Source organism: Armigeres subalbatus, chromosome 1, assembly GCF_024139115.2.
Source record: "Armigeres subalbatus isolate Guangzhou_Male chromosome 1, GZ_Asu_2, whole genome shotgun sequence".
Lineage (NCBI taxonomy): Eukaryota > Metazoa > Arthropoda > Insecta > Diptera > Culicidae > Armigeres > Armigeres subalbatus.
The window spans coordinates 294535828-294558791 of NC_085139.1; the positions used below are offsets into that span (position 1 = coordinate 294535828).

A 22964-nucleotide genomic window follows, 5' to 3' on the forward strand; every position below is an offset into this window, starting at 1 on the left:
TTAGGGAGATTGAAAATTTTGATGACGGTAAGGCTTTAACTCCAGATGAACAGCTTTGCGAAGATCACTTCCAAACTACCGTAGCTCGTGATGAGACGAGCCGATACGTCGTACGTCTTCCGCTCAAGGAAAAAAAGGTGTCGATGCTTGGAGATTCGTATACCTCGGCGCTCCGGAGATTCCAACACATGGAGAAAAGATTTGTCGCAGATGAAGCTCTCCGTCGCAGTTATACAGAGTTCCTGGAGGAGTATGAGAGGTTGAGTCACATGGGGCTGGTTTCCGTCGCGCCGCGTAGCCCACAGTTTTTTCCTACCCCATCCAGCGCCCAAACAGTACTACCACCAAAACACGTGTGGTATTCGACGGTTCCTGTCGTGACCAGTGGTAGTGAATGCCAAGATGTACATTCAATCTCTCTGGGCAGCTGACTTGTCGTGGGATGCTGAGCTTGCAGAAGCAGTGTGGTGTAAAAAGTACCGTAAAGACATTACAGAGCTTCAATTGTTGGAGGTTCCACGAAGAGTTCTATGGAACACCAACAGCAATTACTCGATTCTTTGTTTCTGTGACTTCTCGCAAAAGGGATTCGATTGTTGCATCTACATCGTATCAACGGATGAGCTAGGCCAGGCTCATTCACATCTACTCACGTCAAAATCTCGCATAGCACCGCTTCGTGGACAGTCGATTCCACGTTTGGTGCTCTGTGCAGCTCTCATCGGAAGTCAACTGATTCACAATCTTTTGACTAATACTAACTTGACCGCTTCAGTTACGTTTTGGACAGACTCAACAGTCGCACTTCACTGGATCAAATCCAGATCGAATATCTGGGAAGTTTTTGTATCAAATCGGGTTGCGGAGATCCAACGCCTGACGAATGCTTCCCAATGGATGCATGTACCGACCGATCTGAACTCTGCCGACCGCATCTCCCAAGGAATGCTTGCAAGCCAGCTCCTTAATGACAAGCTGTGGTGGCATGGTCCAGAATTTCTCACCTCCCCCATCGAGCAGTGGCCAGAGCGCGTAATTTCGCGTGATGCGCTCACCAGTATCCCTACATGAAATGCAAGAAAACACCACGATCTTCAACGAATTTTCCGAATTAGCCAAGCTAACACGATTCGTCGCTTATATCTTCAGATTTCGAAACAACTGCACTCTGCACTGACACTCGTCATCCGATTTTACTGCCAGCAAACCACAAACTTAGCTGGTTGATAGCTAGTTCCATACATCTACAAACACTTCACGGTGGACCTTCGCTGTTACTCGCCACAGTTCGTCAACGGTTTTGACCACTCCGGGGTAGAGACTTGGCTCGTAGGGTTGTTCGCCAGTGTGTCACCTGTTTCCGAGGCCAGCCCGGGCCTTCACATACTCTGGGATGGATTATTGTGGGCCGTTTTATGTACGTCCGCTGATTGGGAAAGGTTCGTCGGTAAAAGTTTACATATCGTTGATCGTTTGTTTGGTGGTGAAGGCCGTACACTTCGATGTCGTGCCGGACTTGTCGACCGCCGCATGCATCAACGCCGTCAAATGTTTCGTCGCGTATCGCGGGCGTTTCCTCGAATTGCATTGCGACCACATTCGTCGGAGTGGATCGCGAGCTGCGCAAGCTACGAAAGGAGTTCCAACAACAATTCAAGTCCAAAGAATGGGGCGAGTACTGCGCAGGAAATGGCATCACGTTTCGCTTCATCCCTGCCCGCTTTCCACACTTCGGAGGCATCTGGGAAAGCGTAGTGAAATCCTTTAAGACATGCAACGCTCCGTTCAGGACCTGTGGCGCTGCTGGTCACGAGACTACGTTAGCCAACGACAACAGCGCAGCAAATGGAGGCGCCCATCCGGAGACATTCGTCACGGTCAACTAGTACTGCTGAAGCTGGACAACTACCCGCCTCTGCAATGGCCCCTCGGGCGCATCACCGAAACTTTCACCGGTTCGGACGGACGAGTCCGAGTTGTTAGGACAGCTTCTGGCCAATACAATAGGGCAATCACGGTGGTCGATGTTCTCCCGATCGAGTCGGAAGATGAATCGGTGGACACATCGACGTCAACATCAAGTAAAGACGTGGTAATAAGTTGAAACGGACGGTTTCAACGGCGGGCGGCATGTTGTGAACGGCATCTTATATAACCACCTGAAATAATAATAAATTGAATTACTTTGAATTGTTAACAAATACCTGCAAAAACAAATTGTCACTTACCTTGTTCACCTATATACCTTACCTCAAAAATTTATGCTGCTGTCGACACAGTCACATGAAGACACGAATTACACAAGTTCCGAAACCACTTCTAACCGTCGGGAATCCACCGTAAAGTTGTCGGTCGTAGTCGCTGCCGCACTGCAAGTGTTATAGCACGCCTTAGCGGCCATTGGGTCTCTCGACCTTGAATCCGTAAACGAGCGGCTTAAGCGCCACCTCAATCAACATTGAAGGCCGCCTGTCTGTTTTTGTGCCCGGCAAGAATCCAAACCTCAGGGCAGATTTCTTGATAGAATTCAGTGGATGAGAAACGCACTAGCAAACCCTAACGGTTATGAAGTACTTCCGTTCTTTTTCGACGAAATCACCGTCCCACGCGTAAATTTACGATGGCTAGAGATCGTCGTTCGGTTAGTCACTGCAGCTCAAATTACATATCATCATTGGAAGAACCAATCTTCACAATTCTCCCTTCTCGCTTTAATAACGGAAAATGAGGAACTGAGTTTCCCTATTAGTCCAAATATGAGTAAAAATCACAAAATACAACAAAAAAGCACTAACCGAAACCTTTAGTACCTAGGCATTGCAAACTCGTTACATTTGGATTAAAAAGCATTTATTTTTGTAGGGCAAAACAAGCATGCTTTTATTTGAATTTACAAAACTTATTCTGGGATCATTTCACTTCCTCTTTTCCTTTCCTTTCTCTCTACTTTATCTTGTCTGTCTACTTCATGTGTGCGGTATTTATAATTTTAGCTAGCTTTTATGTGTATGTGCCAATTCATTTACGCATGCGCATTTCTACTCACGGTACCGTGGATGGTTTCTGGTGCTCTGCTTTACCGACCTTCTCTGATGTGGCTCGCCTGTCGAAGTGGTATTGCGGCAACTACACCAAGTGACCGCGAGGTTCGCAACCCGGCGAACGGACTCGAATGTTTGATGACTTGCAGATGGAGATGGCTGGTTTTGCTGACGAACGCGTATCGTTGGACGCTGCGGACCGCAATGGCGATCGATGGCTGCTACACAATAGCGGACGGATGGCGGGGGTCGGACAATGACGATTGTCGAACAATACGGCGTCTCATGGAACGCGCCACCGAAGATGGCAACAAAATGGATTCCGCAGGTGACCGGAATGACTGCTCGGCTGCGGACGAAGTAATTTGGTTTGAAGGTGGCCGGCGTGGCCAAGACGGTTGCAATGGTGACGGTGCGGTCCCTTTCCGGTTTATGGACCAAAAGTCGCAACTCGGCGAGTTTTCAACGAGAGCGCGTGGATCGATGAAAACGGTGGCCGAGAGGGTTGGGCGATGCGGTCGGTATCCAGAGGTCGGTAGAGGCGTCGGTTCGAATCTCGTTCTCATAAACTGGCAATAAGAAGCCGTCAAACGGCTGTTTGACGCGTATAAGCACACACATTTTGGAGCACACATATTTTACAAATTACCTTCTATTTCTACACTGATAAAAAATCCATCGTAGAATAAAACACACAGTTCTGTTTAGGTTTACTATGCACGATAATAGTAAACACAACTTCATTAACCTCATGAATTACCACAATGTTGTACACAGTACTATGTGGATTGTCATTCTCGTAGTACTGCCTTCCATGGTAAATTTAACTGCTTCAACCATGGCATGTTTTGACGTTTTTCTCGCCGCCATTTCAATCTTGTCCAGTGCAACGAAAATTGATCTTTTATTTTTGCTCCAAGTTGTATTACAAATAGATTTATTTTATCAAATTTATTTCGGGTTTCGGGTCGAGCATATATTCATTATGGTAAGAACATGAGGTTTTAATCTAATAGTAAGTGATTGACAAAATTCTACAGATTCTACAGATCATAAATCTTAATCATCCAGTGATGTTGAGAGAAGCCGCTTTTTGGAACCGATGCATGCAATCTTTTTACGCAGAATTTGCGTTTGTTACCACGAATCAGGTTATTCAGCCTCGACATCAATAATAGAATTCTGGTAGAACTAGGCGAAAAGTCACTGGCATGGGACAATTCAGTCGACGAAGTTCTTAGTGCAAAATGTATTTGGAAAACACAAAATATGCTATCATGCTAACCCGAGAATAATGTTTTCATCGTCTTCCCACCCGCTCTGTTTTTAAGTACATAATTTAAAATTATAAACCTCCTATTTTTTGCATGATGAAGCCAGGTATGGACAATGAAAACAGACTGAAAATAAAAATATAATTTATTTTATAAATACGGTTTAATCTTGTTTACAATGTACCAAATCACAATCAAAATGAAAAGATTACCATGCTACCATGGATTAAAAACAACAATCCTCATGTTAAATTTTACTATGTATCAAATTCACGCGCACATAGTAGCAAGAACAATAACATGGTAAAATCTGCCAAACGTCATCGCTCAAGCCAGCATAGTAAAATTTACCGCGCTTTGTAGTAATTTCAAAAACAATGTATGTTCTACCGAAATCAAATGGTAAAATGTTTTTACTGTTACCTTTGATATGGTAGGCATTACTATGCCGTTTCTTTCAGTGTAGGGTACTCGCACAAAAATACTAACGAACCGCACAACACTCTTTAACTGGACTTTAGCCTAACGGAAAGCAATAAACGTAAAATCTAAAAAACACCAAAGACTTCTAATGTCGTTTTAACATACCACAACAGATTCACGATACTAGAGACTAAAAAACGGTCACGGTTGAGATGATCCAGTGTGGTCCCAAATTGCCTCAGATAGGTCGTGAGGTTGTTCGAATCGTGTCCGGGGTTGTTGAACCTTCCCAAAGGCCATCAACCTTCCCGATCTAAATCTTTAGCCATCATAAACCTACGAATGAAACTGCCATCTCATTCCCTCATAGCGTATCGGATCTGAAAGGGTTCTCATCCTTCTGAACCCTCTTAAGTCCCATCCCTTGGTTCAGACGGTCGTGGAAGTTCACGAAGCGACCTGTGAAGCTTTGGCGGTGTTCATCTTAGATGAACTTGAACGTTCATTCTTTGAATGGACGTTTACGTGGAACATTTAACATATATGAGTTGAGTGAACTTGTCAGGTGTCGAATTGGTAACTATATTGAATAATTTATACACAAAAATATCTAATGAACATTGAACCATAACTTGAGTACAAGATTTACATAACAAGAACCAAAACAATTTAAATTAATTAATATCTATTTCATTCATTTACCGTAATCATCTATTATAGTTCTATTTACATATTTACAATAGTCATCATGCTACAGTGTCCTGTTCAGAACAGTGACCAATTCCTCGAAACACCAGCAAATTATCTCCAGTAACAGGATTTTATTCTAAATCTGATACAGGAGAAAATAGATTCGACTCTCCGACGGCAGCAGGCAGGATTCCGCCAAGGAAGATCATGTGTGGACCATATTGTCACGCTCAGGGTTTGAATCCAAAAGAGAATTACAAAGTCTCTCACTTATCGTCTTTTTTTCTTCCTAAACAATGGAGGGGAATCTGCTCAACAGACATCCTGGGTTGACCAGGAAGTGCGGGGTTAGGGATCACCGAGGGAGGCAGGACTACATTCCCGACCCGCTAAACCGTTTCCATTGCCGCCAAGCCCATAGTCCCTTCGGTACAACCAGAAAGTAATGCTTCAAAGGGGGGCCAGTGCGCAACGCACCCTCGAGGTTAGCTGCGTGTCCTTGCAGCACCGAACATCGTAACTCGCTTTTTTAGAAGAACACCATGGTATCGTGCCAGCGCATTGCCGGCTTCCCAGGTGGCCCTACCACGCCCTATGTCCTCGGAAGGTGGGCAGGGTCGACTTCGCGCCTGCTTCCCTCTGCACGACTGGTATCAAGAATGATGATGCCGCGTGCACCCCAAATTGACCTTTCTGCGATAGGGCCTATTCGCCAGCACACAGAGGGACTTGCCGACGCGGTGCCTACGCCTGCCCCAGCCTTGACGAGGACCCCTTTCCGTCCTCGGGCTCGGAACCCGCCCGGTTGACCAACGCCGCGAAAGCGACGATACCATGTTGTTCTTCGCGCGGCCACTTGTTCGGTAAAAGGATCGAGTTCGACCACAGAGCATGACCACCGGTATGACCCATGAAGCCGACTCCGATCCCTTGGACCACCTCTTATTTGCGCCTGAACTAGCCATCCTTGAGTCCACGCGCCACCTTCTATGTAGCTCCGAAACGATTTGGGCGATAGCCGATAAAACGGCGTTCCAGCCAACTTCATCTTTACACATCCTCCGAACTAGGTTGTCCGGGGTAGTGTCCAGACCACATGTGGCAAGCATGTGGTCACGCATTGCGCGAAAACGTGAGCACTCGAACAACACGTGTTCCGCCGTTTCCTCTAAACCTGCGCACACCAAACACTCGGGCGAGGCCGAGCAAGCCAGCTGCGTTACCTGCATTTTGATTTTGCAGCACGCTTAAACGTCGGGCACATCGAACCCCCCATGGGGTGCTTGCTGTTCACAGCTTTGCTGGAACAAATCAAACAATTGGGAGGGTTCGTGCAGCATTGTGCCTTATGTCCCTCTAATCCGCAGCGTCGGCAGAGATTGCTTCTGTCAGGGCCTTTGCAGTCCCATTGCTTGTGCCCCGGTTCCAGGCACTTGAAGCAAACTTCGGGTTGCTCGTATATGCGCACATGGCATACCGACCATCCCACTTTGACGCTCCCTAACTTGACTACCTTGGAGGCGTCCGCTGCAGATAGCCGAACCAATGCTACCTGCGTCCCTGCCGGACCTTTCCGTAGCCGAACGGCGGCGATGGGCGTCTCCACTTCACACTGTCGCCGCAGTGCCGTGACGAGCTCTTCGACTTCGGTGATCTCGTCCAGGTCTTTAACCCTTAGATTCACCTCCGTCGTGAGTGCCCTCACCTTGACCGTCTCGCCTAGGACTTCCTCCGCCAACTTCTTGTAGGCGGCGCCCTTTTGCGAGACGCCCCGCTTCAGCTCGAGGATCATCTCGCCCATCCGGGTACGTCTAATTCGACGTACGTCGGCGCCGAGTTCACCGAGCTTGACGTCACTCCTCATCGCCATCAAGACGTCCGAGTACTTAGCCTCGTCCGCCGTGATGACTAGGGCATCGTCCCTGAAGTGATTGGCGCCTACCCTAGACTTCTTGCTACCCTCATTCGCCTGGGCCTTCTGTTCGGCCCTTGACGTCTTCGGTTTCCTCTTGTTCTTGACCAGGGTACAGGAGGCGTCATCCCCTCTATTTCCCTGGTCTGGTGCGGCTAAGAACTTTCAGCCTGCCGTAACCCCTTGCCACCGTCTTTCCTGAGTGGACGGACCTTTCCAGGTCCTTCCTCCCCGGTTTTGGAGGTACCTGGCCGGGGTTCAGCTTCCCAGCCCCACTACCCTTGTTCGGGGTAGTAACCTCCGCGTTTTGGAGCGGCCCCCAGGAGCTCATCCCCTGGAGACTGTCTCCCCGTTTTGTGTCTGCTCCATTGGAACAGTCACCCCGACGTACCCGCAAATACTTGAGCCTCAGTCTGGGTAGACTTTGACACCACCGTGTTCGCTGGCACGCCTTCGGTCGATTCGACCTTGCCCGAGTCCGCGAATCCTTGGGCCTCAGTCTGGGTAGACCTCGACTCCACCGATTTCACGGGTTTACACTTGGCCGTCCCGACCGCCCTCTCCAGCTTGGCGTCCAGCATCGACTTTCGAAGTTTCTGCAAGCTCCTCTTGAGGTCCTTGCTGATATTATGCTTCGATGACGCAAAGTCGATGATGGCGTCTAGCTGTTCCGTCGCCACCTCGAAGGCCGAAAGCCCATCGCGTTTGCGGTTCATCGCCTCCACAAGCCATGGGCCGTCAATAACCCCTACCGGCGTTTTTATAGCCGAGAGGAAGGTTGAGTGACCCACGCTGGCGCTGTGCGCTGAGCTGCCGACTATTGCCTCTGGCCTCCTAGGCGGAGACCTGAACAACCCACCTCTGGCGAAGGGGTTGTCGCCTACACTACTACCACCAATTGAAGAATTGACTTGGTTTTCCATTTTGGTCCCACGAGTTGCTCGGGAAAAGAGGTCCACCACGCCAGAGCCCAGCATGACGCGGTAAGGGACAATTACTGTGGAGGGTGCCCAGGTACCCCACAGGCTCCGTTAAAGGCCTAGCTCATTATTTCACCCCCTGGCCATGCATCCCCTCGGCACGGGTCGCTTGACGCCTTGGGATTAGGGGTTAGGGACGATGGTCCCGGTCTAACTCGCAGTGGCCATGGGGATACTTGTTCTACACAGCTGGGACCGCACAACACAAAATGAGCGAAAACAAAACGAAAATCATCACTTTTGTGTGGGGGCTGTCTATCCGATTTTGTTTTCTCGCACTTGTATACAAGTTTGATAAATTTGTTATCATGGCTTGTTATGATTCGGAACAGTTTTTGCTTTTCTTTTATCGTTGTATCGTTGAGAGCGTTTTCTGCAAACCCTGGTCACGCTCCGAATCATTCTGGAGCAAGTCAACGAATTCCAACAGTTTCTCTACCTGGTATTCATTGAATACGAAAAAGCATTCGATCGTCTGAACCACGAAAATCTGCGGGGACTCCCTTAGACGCCAGGGAGTTCCGGAGAAAATCGTCGGCCTCATCGAAGCGCAGTACGAAGCTTTTACGTACATAGTCCTGCATAATGTAGCATAATCTGACCCCATCCGGGTAGTCGCTGGAGTGAGGCAAAGATGTATTCTATCTCCGCTGCTGTTCCTCATCGTAATCGACGAGATCATGGTGGGTGCGATTGACCGTGTACCAAACCGTGAGCTGCTCTGGCAGCCTATTACTATGGAACATCTAAACGACTCTAATTTGGCTGATGATGGTGGTGGCTGGCCCAATTATTACTTCCGGTCTTTTACTATACTTAGTATAGTAATAGTCAAGCATTCGTTCTACATATTACTAATATGGGGTGGTGAATTGTTATAGAATTTAAAAGAAAACGAATGCTAAGACCAAGTGCCACTGGATGACTCCAAACGGGCCAGTATAATGTGGGGTAGTCAGGGTTTAACTAAATTAGCTAATAGTATAACTTATTTTGCCACGCACCAATTTCAGTATAATTTGTTTCTACGAATCAAATTCCTAGAAGTTAGGTTTTCAGCATTACTTAGCGCAAGAGAGGGTTTAAACTCTGCGTTAAACTGAATTTTATTCGCCGATTCGGGGCGTTATCATGAGTGATCAGCACTCATGGAACACATTGTTTAACGCGAATGTCAGCCGGGTTCGATCAAAAGTGTAAGATTTAGTGTAATTAGTTTAATTATTTTTATTTTTAGGCATCAAACGTTAGGAGCATGTTTTCAGCGTCGCACAGCCCAAGAGAGGGTGTAAGCTCACAACGGTATAGTGTAGGTCGTCCTCGATTGGGGTCCTGTGGGTCGCATGTAGTGGCTGTGCTCGGGGCAGTTATGTGTTGAAAGCGGTTTCGGGGCAGTTAGGATTGAGTTTTAATATAAACAGATGTAGGATTGAACAAAGTTATAACCTTTAAGGTTCATATTGTGGAGACTATTGACAGCCAAAGCGTTGAGGATAAGCTTTTAGTTAGCAACTGAATTAATTTATCCGATTTGGAATCCTAGATTGAATAGTAGGTATATATGGACAATAATAGAAACTATATACAGTTATCATTTTATTAAGTATTGAGGATATGTTTTTGGTCAAGTTGAGTATCAGATGGGCATGTGTGATATCCATTAATAAGACAGAATTATTAGAACTGTATTTTTGTCTTTGCAGTAAGATTAATTACTTACTAATGTTTTGCGGGCCGGCGAGTGAAAGCGGCCCAATTCTTTTATCTACCTCTTTCCAGGCGACCAGTGATGAAGAAAATCTTAATGTTCCGGTATCAGCAGTGGTATTCATATTCATAACAACCACCGTCAATACAGGAAGTCTGTGTTCACAACGTGATTACTTCAAGGACAATCCCAACATCTTCTGTGAATTGCAGATAAGTATTGCGTTTATATTTTAATTGCACTGAGCTCGTTCTAATCTGATCGATGAATGAATCTACATGTCACTAATCAATATCATTAGTAAATTTAAATATTCCCGTAGATTAGAAAAGCAAGTGCATATATTTCTATTTTATGGCAACATATCACAACGAAACGGACCCTTGGGAGCCTTAAGTAAGATCTCGGTCCGGTTGCATCTAAGGAGATCTTAGTGCAGTGCACACCGGACGTGTTGCCCAGTAGACGTATCGCTCAGCGGTATTTAAATACAACGCAGATAGGCTATGGTCAGAGGGTGCGTTGATATTACAAGATTACAAGATTACAAGACATCGATTTGGCTGATGATATTGCTCTACTAGCACAACGGCGCTCTAATATGCAGAGAAAGCTCAACGACCTGGCCGAACGCCCCTAACGGCGAGTCTCACCATCAACGTCAACAAGACCAAGATCGTTGGATGTAAACACAAACAACCCCTCCAACTTTACGGTAGCCGGGCAAGCAGTGGAGAAGGACAAAAACCAATTAGTTAGCGTCGGACGGTGGATCCAAGATCGACATAGGAGCACGGATCAAGAAGGCTAGGGCTGCTTTTGCGAGTTTACGAAATGTATGGAGATCCAATCAGATTAGTCAACGCACCAAATTTCGAATATTCAACTCAAACGTAAAATCTGTGTTGTTATACGCCAGTGAGACTTGGTGTGTATCAGCAGAGATTACGCAGAAACTGCAAGTATTTATCAACCGATGTCTACGTTTTATAATTCGGGCCTGGTGGCCTCACAATTGGATCTCGAATGCTGAGCTCCATCGACGATGCCATCAAAAACCGATATCGACAGAAATTCGAGAGCGTAAATGGAGGTGGGTCGGAGAGCAGAGACGAAATATGTAAGCAAGCGCTGGACTGGAATTGAGTAGGACATCGTAGCAGAGGCAGATCCAGAGGCTCGTGGCGGCGTAGCCTCAACAAGGAAATAAAGGTAGCCGACAGGAATCTGACCTGGGCCCAGACCAAGGCTAAAGTGAACAGCTGCCGAAGATGGAGATCTTTTACGTTGGCCCTATGTACCCCTAGTGGTGCTAAGGATGTATGAGTGAGTAAGTGTCCGCGATCCAAAATTCCGTCATCCCCAGCCTAACATCTTGCAGAAATGGTTATGCTTCTGCGGTCCGAGTGGCTTGGTCATTATAGCGGCTTCTGTTCTTCACCTCCGAAACTTAAACCACAGTCGATTTTGCCTTTCAGATACCTCATCACTCTCTTTGCCGCCACCCAGTCGAGCTCTTTGGGTGCGGCATACTTCCTCCCAAGAACGGCTGCGCTGTTTACGGACGAGCCACAACAGACAGATGCAACAGACACCCAACAATGCTCCTGTACTTGGACACATCCTTAAACAACTCAATTTTCTCTTCAGTCTTGGTGTAATTAGGATCCATCTGCGTCTTGGCTGGTTTAGCTTCACTCATACCCTTTTATTCGAGTAATCGGGAGTTCTGCAATCGAATAGTGTGTAGACTTCTTTCACGCCAAATCTCCATGCCGAGGAAATGGCGAATATGCCCCAGGCATGAGACTTCGAATTCCTTCTTCATTCTTTCCGTAGCTTTATCCAATTCGGTGGAACTCTCCGACGCTAGTAACATGTCATCGACATATACGAGCAGAGCTACCTTATGGTCTCAGACGTGATCTTCCTTTCCCGATTCTACGTACCCTGGTGGTTGGCGCAACTGGTTCGAACTGGTTCCGCATTAATTGGTTCTTCGTCATCATCTGCCTCTCGATCCATGATGGATTTCTCGTTCTCATCAAGCTTTAGAGCATCCCCCTCCTCCTCAAGCATTACTGTTCGCTCTCCACTGGCGCCAGGTTTCAACTGGATCTCTACCGATGAGCTACCGTTCCCCAGTTCAACGAAGCGCGCGTCTCGACTGACGGTGACGATGTCAATCTCGCAATCCACAAACCTGTAGGCTTTATGGTCCATCGAGTAACCCACAAAACTGAGCTTCTTCGATTTATTGTCTAGCTTGGTGCGCTTCTGATCTGGCACATTTATCTACTCGAGAACCATTTTCACCGGATTACTGTCCGACATTCTGGCTACGTGCCCGACCCACCGCAGTCAAACGATTTTCGCGGTGTGAACGATGGATGGTTCTCCCAGCAACTCGTGGTTAATTCGCCTCCTCCACGTACCGTCCGCCATCTGTACCCCATCATAGATGGTACGCAGCACTTTCCTTTCGAAAACTCCCAGTGCACGTTGGTCATCCACGAGCATCGTCCAGGTCTCGTGTCCGTAGAGAGCTACCGGTCTAATAAGCGTTTCAAAATAAGTTCGACGGCTTAAAATAAGTTCGGTAAACTTTATTCCATCGGAGCGTTTTGCGGAGTCCAAAGAACATACGATTTCCTGTCATGATGCGGCTCCGAATTTATCTGCTGGTATCGTTATCGGAGGTCATCAGTGAGCCCATGTACACGAATTCTTCAACCACCTCGATTTCGTCACCACCGATGCAAACTCGTGGTGGGTGGCTTACATTGACCTCTCTTGAGCCTCTTCCTATTATGTACTTCGTCTCCGATGCGTTGATGACTAGTCCAATCCGTTTAGCTTCGCTTTTAAGTCTGATGTAGACTTCCTCCATCCTCTCAAAGTTACTTGCCATAATATCAATGTCGTCGGCAAAACCAAATAACTGGACAACCTCCTGAAAATCTTATCACTCGTGTCAATTCCTGCCCTTCGTGTTACTCCCTCCAAAGCGATGTGAAATAGCAGACACGAAAGACCATCACCTTGCTGTAACTCGAGAATGCCCCTGAAACTCTAACTACGCACATCACCCGATCCATCGTCACGTTGATCATCCGTATCAGTTAATCCGGAAATCCATAAAAATAACAAGAAAATTGTCAAAAAGGCCTGACAAAAAGTATTCGCTTATTAGCTAGAATATTTCATAAACATGTTTGTAGTAATCCATATGCATTTATTTATCCGTATGCTATTTTGGGTAAGGGTCCAATAAACCCCACTCAATGACACAACCACCTCTGTATTTGAAAGTAGGTTTAATCATGCGCCATAAGAAAAGTTAGTACTATTATATCTAATTCTAAAACTTTGTAACTCATTCACTTACAAGTCAAGTACGAGACCGGCAGAGAAATTCGGTGACGCATCGTGGCAGGAGATCGTACTTCGGAGTTTGGACCCATAAAGGTGGATTGATGAGGTAGAAAACCGATTTGCGGACCCTCCGCGTTGTTGACAATTTGACTTACAGCTATGAAAAAGCCAATTCCGGACTTAGTTTAAATTAATAATAATATTGTACACATAATAATCATAGACGAAGGCATTCGGAGACGTTTTAGTCAAGTAAAGAGATCCACATAAAGATAATTTTGTCTAAACTTACTCAATGTAGTAGTGTACGAAATTTATTTTCCTGCCTCGTTCCCACTTGATAGTTCCGACACATTCCTAATCATCATAACTGTTATGTTCACGAATCATTCTTCCATGTTATGAAACCTTTTCCTACTGCTACTTTTCGAGTTATCCCTTCCGACTCAAACGGAATATGTTGGAACCACAAAGTTCGGCCTATTATCGTACTGGTCTTACTGTGTTAGATAATTCTTTGTCTGCGTGTTTGGAGCGCTCTGACTGCCCTAAAAAAGCTACCAAAATTATTCATCTCTTATAAACTTTCTTAACTGTTAAACTCATCTTTTACCGCTCCCATTCCTTTTGCTAATTAAAAAAAAGGTGAGACGTTAAATTACAAATTCCTTAGCAAAAAACACTTATAAGCTATTCTCTTTCATAGTTGTAAAACAACCAAGCAACAAACTTTGAAGTCTTAACGTTTTTTTTTTATTTTTTTATTAGAATAAATTTTGGTTAATTTACACAAATTGCTTGGAAAGTATACGAATTGCGACGAAGAGGGAAAGAATTATCTGAAAAAACGAAAAGTATGCCCCCTAGATTAATAAATTTTTAGGAATTATTCGATCTATGTGGATCGTCAAATCGGTAGACAGGTATCATCATAATTAAGTTGTTGTTTGTGTGTTTAAGGTTATGTATGTTGTAAATAGAAGTCATCTTTCTCGTTTTTTTTGTTTTGTATTTTGTTTGTATTTTGCGAAACAATTACGATCTATGTAGTTTCTAAATTCCCACTTATTAAACAACTTTTGCTGTTTAAGCCTTTTGTATGCGTGTGTAGTTACTCCTGTTACGACCAAGATTTAGTGTAGTTTTGCATATCAATACCAAGACACCATAAATTGTTCCATTTATAATATGCATATCGAATATTTTTTTCAGTGTTGATAGCCGTATTTATGTTATAGATTTTCTTCGTATAAAATTTTCCATTGTTTTTTGGTTCAGAGACATAATATTGTGTTCGTTTGTGACAAGAGAGACGATGAAAGACGCGACATTCCGATACAGTGCAGAAGCATTTCCGATTGAAAAAAAAAGATAGGTTTTGTTAGGCCTAGATCAAAATTTGCTAAGTACTATAAATTTGTAAACATATTTGGAATAGTAAATTGGAATGAAATACTCAAGAACCAAATGGCCAAGAGATGGAAAAATGTGGATCATTAACATAAACATGGACGGACAAACATGTTATTATTGGGGAAAAATAGATAAAACTTTTTCAAAATCAAAGCTTCGATTTCGATCAGTCGTAAAAAAACAATGGCAAGAAGACATACAAGACGAATTATGGGGCACCTCATTGAGATTTTCTGAAGAAGACCCAACCTGACACACTCAATTTGAAAAAAAAATATTGACTATTGTTAATAATGGCTCTGAGAAACATGTTTAGTGGAAAATATATTGATCCAATTGAGAATAATGTTTTAAAAATCAAGTAAAAAATGTGATAGAAAACAAAAATAATCAAGAACATGTTTGTGTATGTCGATCAAACATGCTCTTAAGTGAATACAGCCTGGAAATGATGAGACCCACAGAAATGCGTTAAGGTAGCACCAAAATCCGTCCTTCTACTACTGTATAAAACGTTCACATATCGTTTGAATGTTGTTTTATTGGATGGGTAACATGCTACAAACGCCAATCGAGATCGCCCTTGCTGGTGCCGATCTTCACCAACGGCGACATCTCTAAATACAAATACGCACATTGAATATAAAACAGCTATAATTATAGCACGTTTGTCACTAAACACGCCATACAAGAATCCTATTAGCAGCAAGCCTCATGCAAAACCCTGCTTTTCGTCAGTGTAAAAGACCCTCGCTATCTCCTTTCGTTACGTCACGTGCCCGCCGCCCCGCGGAAGGTTCGTTAAAATCCAAACATATCGCAAATACTATGCTGATCGAACGGTCTGCTGCGTGCTCCATCTTCATCGTCATCGTCGTCCCCATGCCTACTTCCGTCTAACCTACTGTTGTTGTCGCTATTGTTACCTCTAGTATCGCTTCCGCTGCTGCTACCGCTTGGGCAGGGGCGTCACTCGGTCGCGGCCTTCGAATCGCCACCGGATTTCACATCCTCCACCTTGGAGGTGGCCTCGGTGGGCGCCGCTGCCGTTTCACTGGTCGCCACGCTACTGCTACTGTTGCTGTCGGCCGTCTTCTTGGGCGAAGATGGAGCCGGTGCTGCGGCTGCGGCGGCGGGTTTCGTTTCATCCTTCGTGGATGCGCTCTTGCTGTCTCCGGTGGGCGTCGATTCGTTCGGGGTGTCCTCGTCCTCGTCCGAGTAGTTGGTCGGCTGCTCGCCAGGCTTCAACAGGCGACCGACGAGGATGTATTTTTCTACAAACAAAATATTAATGATATGATCGTATTTAGGGAATATAGTGGAGTCAGAATCGTACCTTTGAACTGAGCTTCCCATTCCCGGACCGATTCCATCTCCATCTGAGTCAAGTCGCTCAGATCATCGTACTCGGCCTTATCGTTGCTGGTAACACTGAAAGTGGCCAATCCACGGGAAGCATCGCGACCACCGAAGGCTGCATACGGACCACCTGGAAATAAAAGTGAGAAAGAGTGGCATTGGTTAGTAATATTTATGGATTTCTTTACGGAGAGTTTTCAAAACATGACGTAAACATCATTGGGAATTCAAACGTATTACGTGGAAAATTAAAAATGAGCCACCTGGAAATCTACGATACATTCGGTTGACCCAGAAGAAGATTGGCATGCCGAATTTATATCGGAATGGAATGCAATTCGCAGTGCCAGGCCGCGATCCCCATTTTACTCGTCACCATCCATAGCAGCAGAGGCAGTATCGTCAAACCTCGTTGTTCGCTGAACTGTGGAACATTCTGTAGGTCGAACTGTGTCAAATAATCACGCCTATCATGCATCATACTGAAGAATTACGATCACGAAAATCCCCGCAGTAGTGAGTTCAGTAATCCATGCCCAATCCTAATAGTCGCTATGTCGCCAAACATACGATTCCAGTAGAGTAGTCGTCGGATTGACATCGACGACACACTAGCGGTCACTAGCTCGAAATTCATAGAAACAAGCCATGTTCCAGAAGTTCATCCACGTCTTTAGAACAACATACCTATAACCGATTCAATAGGGATTTTTTTTTCGTCGTATTTCAACATAAATTTTGGACATCTTCTTCTTATTGGCATTACATCCCCACACTGGGACAGATCCGCCTCGCAGCTTAGTGTTCATTAAGCACTTCCACAGTTATTAACTGCGAGGTTTCTAAGCCAGGTTACCATTTTTGCATTCGTATATCATGAAGCTAACACGATGATACTTTTATGCCCAGGGAAGTCGAGACAATTTCCAATCCGAGAATTGCCTAGACCGGCACCGGGAATCGAACCCAGCCACCCTCAGCATGGTCTTGCTTTGTAGCCGCGCGTCTTACTGCATGGCTAAGGAGGGCCCACATACTGGACATACTGCTTCAAAAACGAATGCAAACCATAAACAGGGTGTCTACTCATCTGTAAAAACAAAATTCCCTGATTTTTCCAGTTTTTTTTCAGGTATTTTACATTATTTTCCAGGTAAAAACGAACGTGCCATATATAGATTTTTGCAGCAAAATAATGAATTCAAAAAAGTAAATACATATTGCGAAAAATATTTTTTCAAAGAATTTTTTGGTAGCCTCCATAAACAATGTTGTAAATTACTTAAGAAATTCCTTCGCAAGTTCACCCAGAAATTGCTTCAGCCATTCAATCAAAATTCCTCCAGGTATTCCTTTGAAAATTTCTCCATAGATTCCATCGGAAAATCCTCCGGATTTTAAGAATTGCTTCAGAACTTCCTCCAGGATTTAATTTGAAAATTTCTTTAGGTATTTCGAAAATGTCTTGTGAAAATACATTTATGAAATACTTTTCAGATTTCTTCAGATATTCTTCTAAATTTTTTTAGGAATTTCTTTGGAAATTTGGTTAAGAATTCTTTCGGAAATTCAGGAAATGTTTTGATGCAAAAATATGAGATTGGTGGGTTCATGACGTTAGGCATAATACCTTTTTTATGTCGTGGGCTGTTTTTGGGGCATTTTATGCTTAACATCCTTCATGCCTAACGTCCTTACACCTGTTCGTGTGACCAACATCTAGTTTGCTTGGATTTAGCAGTCAAGGCACCGGTACTATAGGCACAGACAAACAGACATATCTCGCTTAACTTTTCAAAAGGACCCAAGTAACATTTTTTTCATGAATTAATTTGAATACAGTCAAACCTCCATGAGTCGATGTTCTATGACTCGATATCGACTCATGGAAGCAAATTATGCCATAGTAAAACATATTTTTTGGGTTGCTATGATGGTTCCTTCAAACAGCTTTCCAAGAATTTTCTATTCCACATCTCGATATTTCCATGAGTCGATGGTCCCTTCAATATCGACTCATGGATGTTTTACTGTACTGCCATTTATCCGGGTAACGTTGGAGGAATGCCTCCGAGAAGAACAAGTTGTCAGTCGTCATCAGACAGCCCTGACGGAAAGCCGCGTACCCCAGAACGCCACCGTGTGGGCTGCGGATCCGACGACTGACGAGGGTTTTGTGGAGGGGCTGGGAATCGAACCCATGATTATCCGCTTGTAAGGCGAACGTGTAGCCAACTACGCTACGTGACCCCTAAGTGTCGTAGATATTGAACGAATTCTGTGGTGCGTCTGTAATGGTGTAATGAAGTCCCGTGGAGTTATTCCAACTCCTGAAAATAATTGAGACACCGGAGAACTTCATGTTGATCGATTTGAACATTAAGATCTGTACTCAAGGATAGTTTGGAGAGTCGTAGATGTCGAGTGAAAACTGTAATGTGTCTGTAATGTTGTTACGAGGTATTGTGAAGCTATTCCAATTCATAAAAATAGTGAGGACATTGTAGTTCTTCTTGTTGATCGATTTGAATATTAAGATCTGAATTCAAGGACGGTTTGGAGTATCGTAGATATCGTAGATATTTTATTTATTCAGACTAAGGCCGAAGTGGCCTGTGCGGTATATAAGAGTCTTCTCCATTCGGCTCGGTCCATGGCTACACGTCGCCAACCACGCAGTCTACGGAGGGTCCGCAAGTCATCTTCCACCTGATCGATCCACCTTGCCCGCTGCGCACCTCGCCTTCTTGTGCCCGTCGGATCGTTGTCGAGAACCATTTTCACCGGGTTACTGTCCGACATTCTGGCTACGTGCCCGGCCCATCGCAGTCGTCCGATTTTCGCGGTGTGAACAATGGATGGTTCTCCCAACAGCTGATGCAATTCGTGGTTCATTCGCCTCCTCCACGTACCGTCCGCCATCTGCACCCCACCATAGATGGTACGCAGCACTTTCGTTTCGAAAACTCCAAGTGCGCGTTGGTCCTCCACGAGCATCGTCCAGGTCTCGTGTCCGTAGAGGACTACCGGTCTAATTAGCGTTTTGTAGATTGTCAGTTTGGTACGGCGGCGAACTCTATTCGATCGGAGCGTCTTGCGGAGTCCAAAGTACGTACGATTTCCAGCCACTATGCGTCTCCGAATTTCTCTGCTGGTGTCATTTTCGGCAGTCACCAGTGAGCCCAAGTACACAAATTCTTCTACCACCTCGATTTCGTCACCACCGATGCAAACTCGCGGTGGGTGGCTCACATTGTCTTCTCTTGAACCTCTTCCTATCATGTACTTCGTCTTCGACGTGTTGACGCTTAGCTTCCCTCTTCAGTCTGATGTAGACTTCCTCCATCTTCTCAAAGTTACGTGCCATAATATTTATATCGTCGGCGAAGACCAATAGCTGGACGGACTTATTGAAAATTGTACCACTCGTTTTAATCCCTGCTCTTCGTATTACCCTTCCAAAGCGATGTTGAATAACAAACACGAAAGACCATCCGATCCCGACCCATCGTCGCTTTGATCAACCGTGTCAGTTTATCCGGAAAACAGTGTTCGTGCATTAGCTGCCATAGCTGGTCCCGATCGATTGTATCATATGCGGCTTTGAAGTCGATAAATAGATGATGGGTTTGGCACGTTGTATTCGCGGCATTTCTGTAATACTTGGCGAATGGCGAACACCTGGTCCGTGGTGGAGCGTTCGCCCATAAAACCCGCCTGAAACTGCCCCACGAACTCCCTTGCAGTTGGTGCTAGTCGACGGCATAAAATTTGGGAGAGTACCTTGTAGGCGGCGTTCAGCAATGTGATTGCGCGGTAGTTGCTGCAATCCAGCTTATCGCCATTTTTGTGGATGGGACACACGACACATTCCATCCACTTCTGCGGCAATACTTTCTCCTCCCAAATCTTGGTAATGACCCAGTGCAGCGCTCTATCCAGTGTCTCACCACCGTGTTTAAATAGCTCTCCTGGTAGTTGGTCAACCCCAGGAGCTTTGTTGTTCTTCAGCCGGCCAATCTCCTCCGGGATTTCCTGGAGATCCGGAGCCGGTAGAATTATGTCCTGCGTGCGTTCTCCCAGGTCCATCACCATACCGCCATCTTCGTCTGCCACATCGCCATTCAGGTGTTCTTCGTAGTGCTGCCGCCACCTTTGGATCACCTCACGCTCGTTCGTAAGAAGGTTCCCGTTTATGTCCTTACACATATCAGGCTGTGGCACGTGGCCCTTACGTGAACGGTTTAACTTCTCATAGAACTTTCGTGTGTTATTAGCGCGGTACAGTTGCTCCGTTTCTTCACGGTCTCGATCTTCCTGCTGGCGCTTTTCCCTCCGGAAAATCGAGTTTTGTCTGTTCCGCGCCTGTTTATATCGTGCCTCGTTCGCCCTCGTGCGGTGTTGCAGCAATCTCGCCCATGCTGCATTCTTCTCTTCCACTAACTGCTCACATTTGCCGTCATACCAGTCGTTTCTCTGATCCGGAGGCACCGTGCCAAGTGCAGCGGTTGCGGTGCTACCAATGGCGGATCGAATATCTCTCCAGCCATCTTCAAGAGACGCTGCGCCTAGCTGCTCTTCCGTTAGAAGTGCCACTTCCAGCTGCTGCGCGTATTCTTGGGCTAGTCTACCGTCTTGTAGCCGCCCAATGTTAAGCCGCGGCGTCCGACTTCGACGCGTGTTGTACACCGTCGAGAGTTTTGAGCGCAGGCATACTGCAACGAGGTAGTGGTCGGATTCAATATTCGCACTGCGGTAAGTGCGGACGTTCGTGATGTCGGAGAAGAATTTACCGTCGATTAGAACGTGGTCGATTTGGTTTTCCGTTTCTTGGTTAGGTGATCTCCATGTGGCCTTGTGGATATTTTTGCGGGGAAAGAAAGTGCTTCGGACTACCATTCCGCGGGAGGCTGCGAAGTTTATGCATCGTTGGCTGTTGTCATTGGTGTGCAGACTATCCGGTCCGATGACCGGTCTATACATTTTCTCCCTTCCTACCTGTGCATTCATGTCACCGATGACGATTTTAACGTCCCGCAGTGGGCATCCATCGTATGGCTGCTTCAGCTGTGCGTAGAACGCTTCTTTCTCGTCGTCGGGTCTCCCTTCGTGTGGGCAGTGCACGTTGATGATGCTATAGTTGAAGAAACGGCCTTTAATCCTCAGCTTGCACATCCTTGCGTTGATTGGCTGCCACCCAATCACGCGTTGGCGCATCTTACCCAGCACTATGAAGCCGGTTCCCAGCTCGTTGGTGGTGCCACAGCTTTGGTAGAAGGTAGCCGCTCGATGCCCGCTTTTCCACACTTTCTGTCCTGTCCAGCAAATCTCCTGCAGCGCCACGACGTCGAAGTTGCGGGGATGTAATTCATCGTAGATCATCCTGTCGCAACCTGCGAAACCTAGCGACTTGCAATTCCATGTTCCAAGCTTCCAATCGTGATCCTGTGTTCGTCGCCTAGGTCTTTGCCGATTATATCGAGTCGCATTATCTCTTATATTGTTCGTAATGATTGGTTTTCTAGGCGGCTTATTGGGCCTGCGCAAACCTCCTGTCTCGTCGGAGGGCTGTTTAGCGTCCCACCTAACACCAGGACTTGGGCTTGTGCGCTTTGAGCGGCACACGGTCGCTTTGGTGGGGCCTACTTGCGGATACATGCAGCTTTTTATAGAGGTTTAACAGGGCCCACTGTCAAACCCCATCACATCCTAGGCAAGCCCCACAACTCGCAGATGGCCTGGGGAGGGATCGTCAAGCCCTTGGACATAGTCCCTGCTGCCCGAAATATATATTTTTATACTTTTGTATTTTTAAATTTCAAATTCCATATTTAAATCCTTTGTATTTTCATATATGTGCATTTTCTTTTTTCATGCTATCATATTTTCATATTGTTATAATTTCTAATATTTAATTTTCATATTTTTTTGTCTTTCTTTATATATTTATACTTTCATGTTGTTATAAATTAATTTGCATATTTATATATTTCTATATTTTCAGGTTTCCGTTTTCATATTTTTGTATTTTTATATTTTTATGATTTAATTTTGTATATGTACTTTAATATTTCCATGTTACATATTTTTGTGTTTCAATATTTTTATATTATCTTATTTTCAGATCTTCATATTGTCATATTCTCAAAATTTTATACTTTAACATCAATTACAAGATTTCATTCCTTGTCGTGTTTCTGGACGAGCCGGACGTATTTTACTCCCGTGTCTCATCACGTGACGCGCTTTATACCGCTAGAGTTTTTTTTCCCCCGTTTAGTATTCGGCGGGTTGTTTTATATCGTTAAGTTGCCTACGCGAGTGTAAAGCTAGTTACAAGGTGATTTATCCAGCCGACTAGTTAAGGAAGCGAGCTGTTCTAGCGATGCTATTGCAGTCTCGTTAGTTTGGTTTTTTTATCAAGTGCTGCGACGACGATCAGTATCAATCAGCATCAGGTCGTCATCGACAAAGCTACCTACTCGGGTAGGCAGCAAACAGGCTAAGTAAAAGATTGTATCCCATTGTCTCTTTGCATTCGTTTAACTTTCATCCACGCACCAGTGGTGAAGCTTTTGTGTGCTCTGCCTGTCGTTAGGCAAGGGTGGCACCGTTGCATTAGAGTGGGACGAAACGCAAAAAAGGTTGCCTGAATTATTATTGAAAACTTTGAATTTCTTTCTTCTTTTTTTTGTGTGTGTGTGTTTGTTTTGTTATTATTATAATTAAAACCTATTAGTATTATTTTTTTTCTCTTCTATTTTTTTTTGGGGGGGATTTTGTATTACA

At 45.2% G+C, this 22964-nt stretch overlaps 1 protein-coding gene across 6 annotated transcripts in view; it reads right to left on the reverse strand.

The window, feature by feature from the left end:
- Window positions 1-13676: 13676 nt before the first annotated feature.
- Window positions 13677-22964, reverse strand: part of LOC134207735 (membrane-associated progesterone receptor component 1-like) — a 77609-nt gene continuing 68321 nt past the window's right edge. For all 6 annotated transcript variants that reach the window (XM_062683594.1, XM_062683592.1, XM_062683593.1 and 3 more), the window contains exons 3-4: window positions 16153-16305; window positions 13677-16090 (exon numbers count right to left, since the gene is read on the reverse strand). In XM_062683594.1, coding sequence (XP_062539578.1) covers window positions 15786-16090; window positions 16153-16305 — 458 coding nt within the window. In that variant the 3' untranslated portion in view covers window positions 13677-15785. The remainder of the gene's footprint in view (window positions 16091-16152; window positions 16306-22964) is intronic.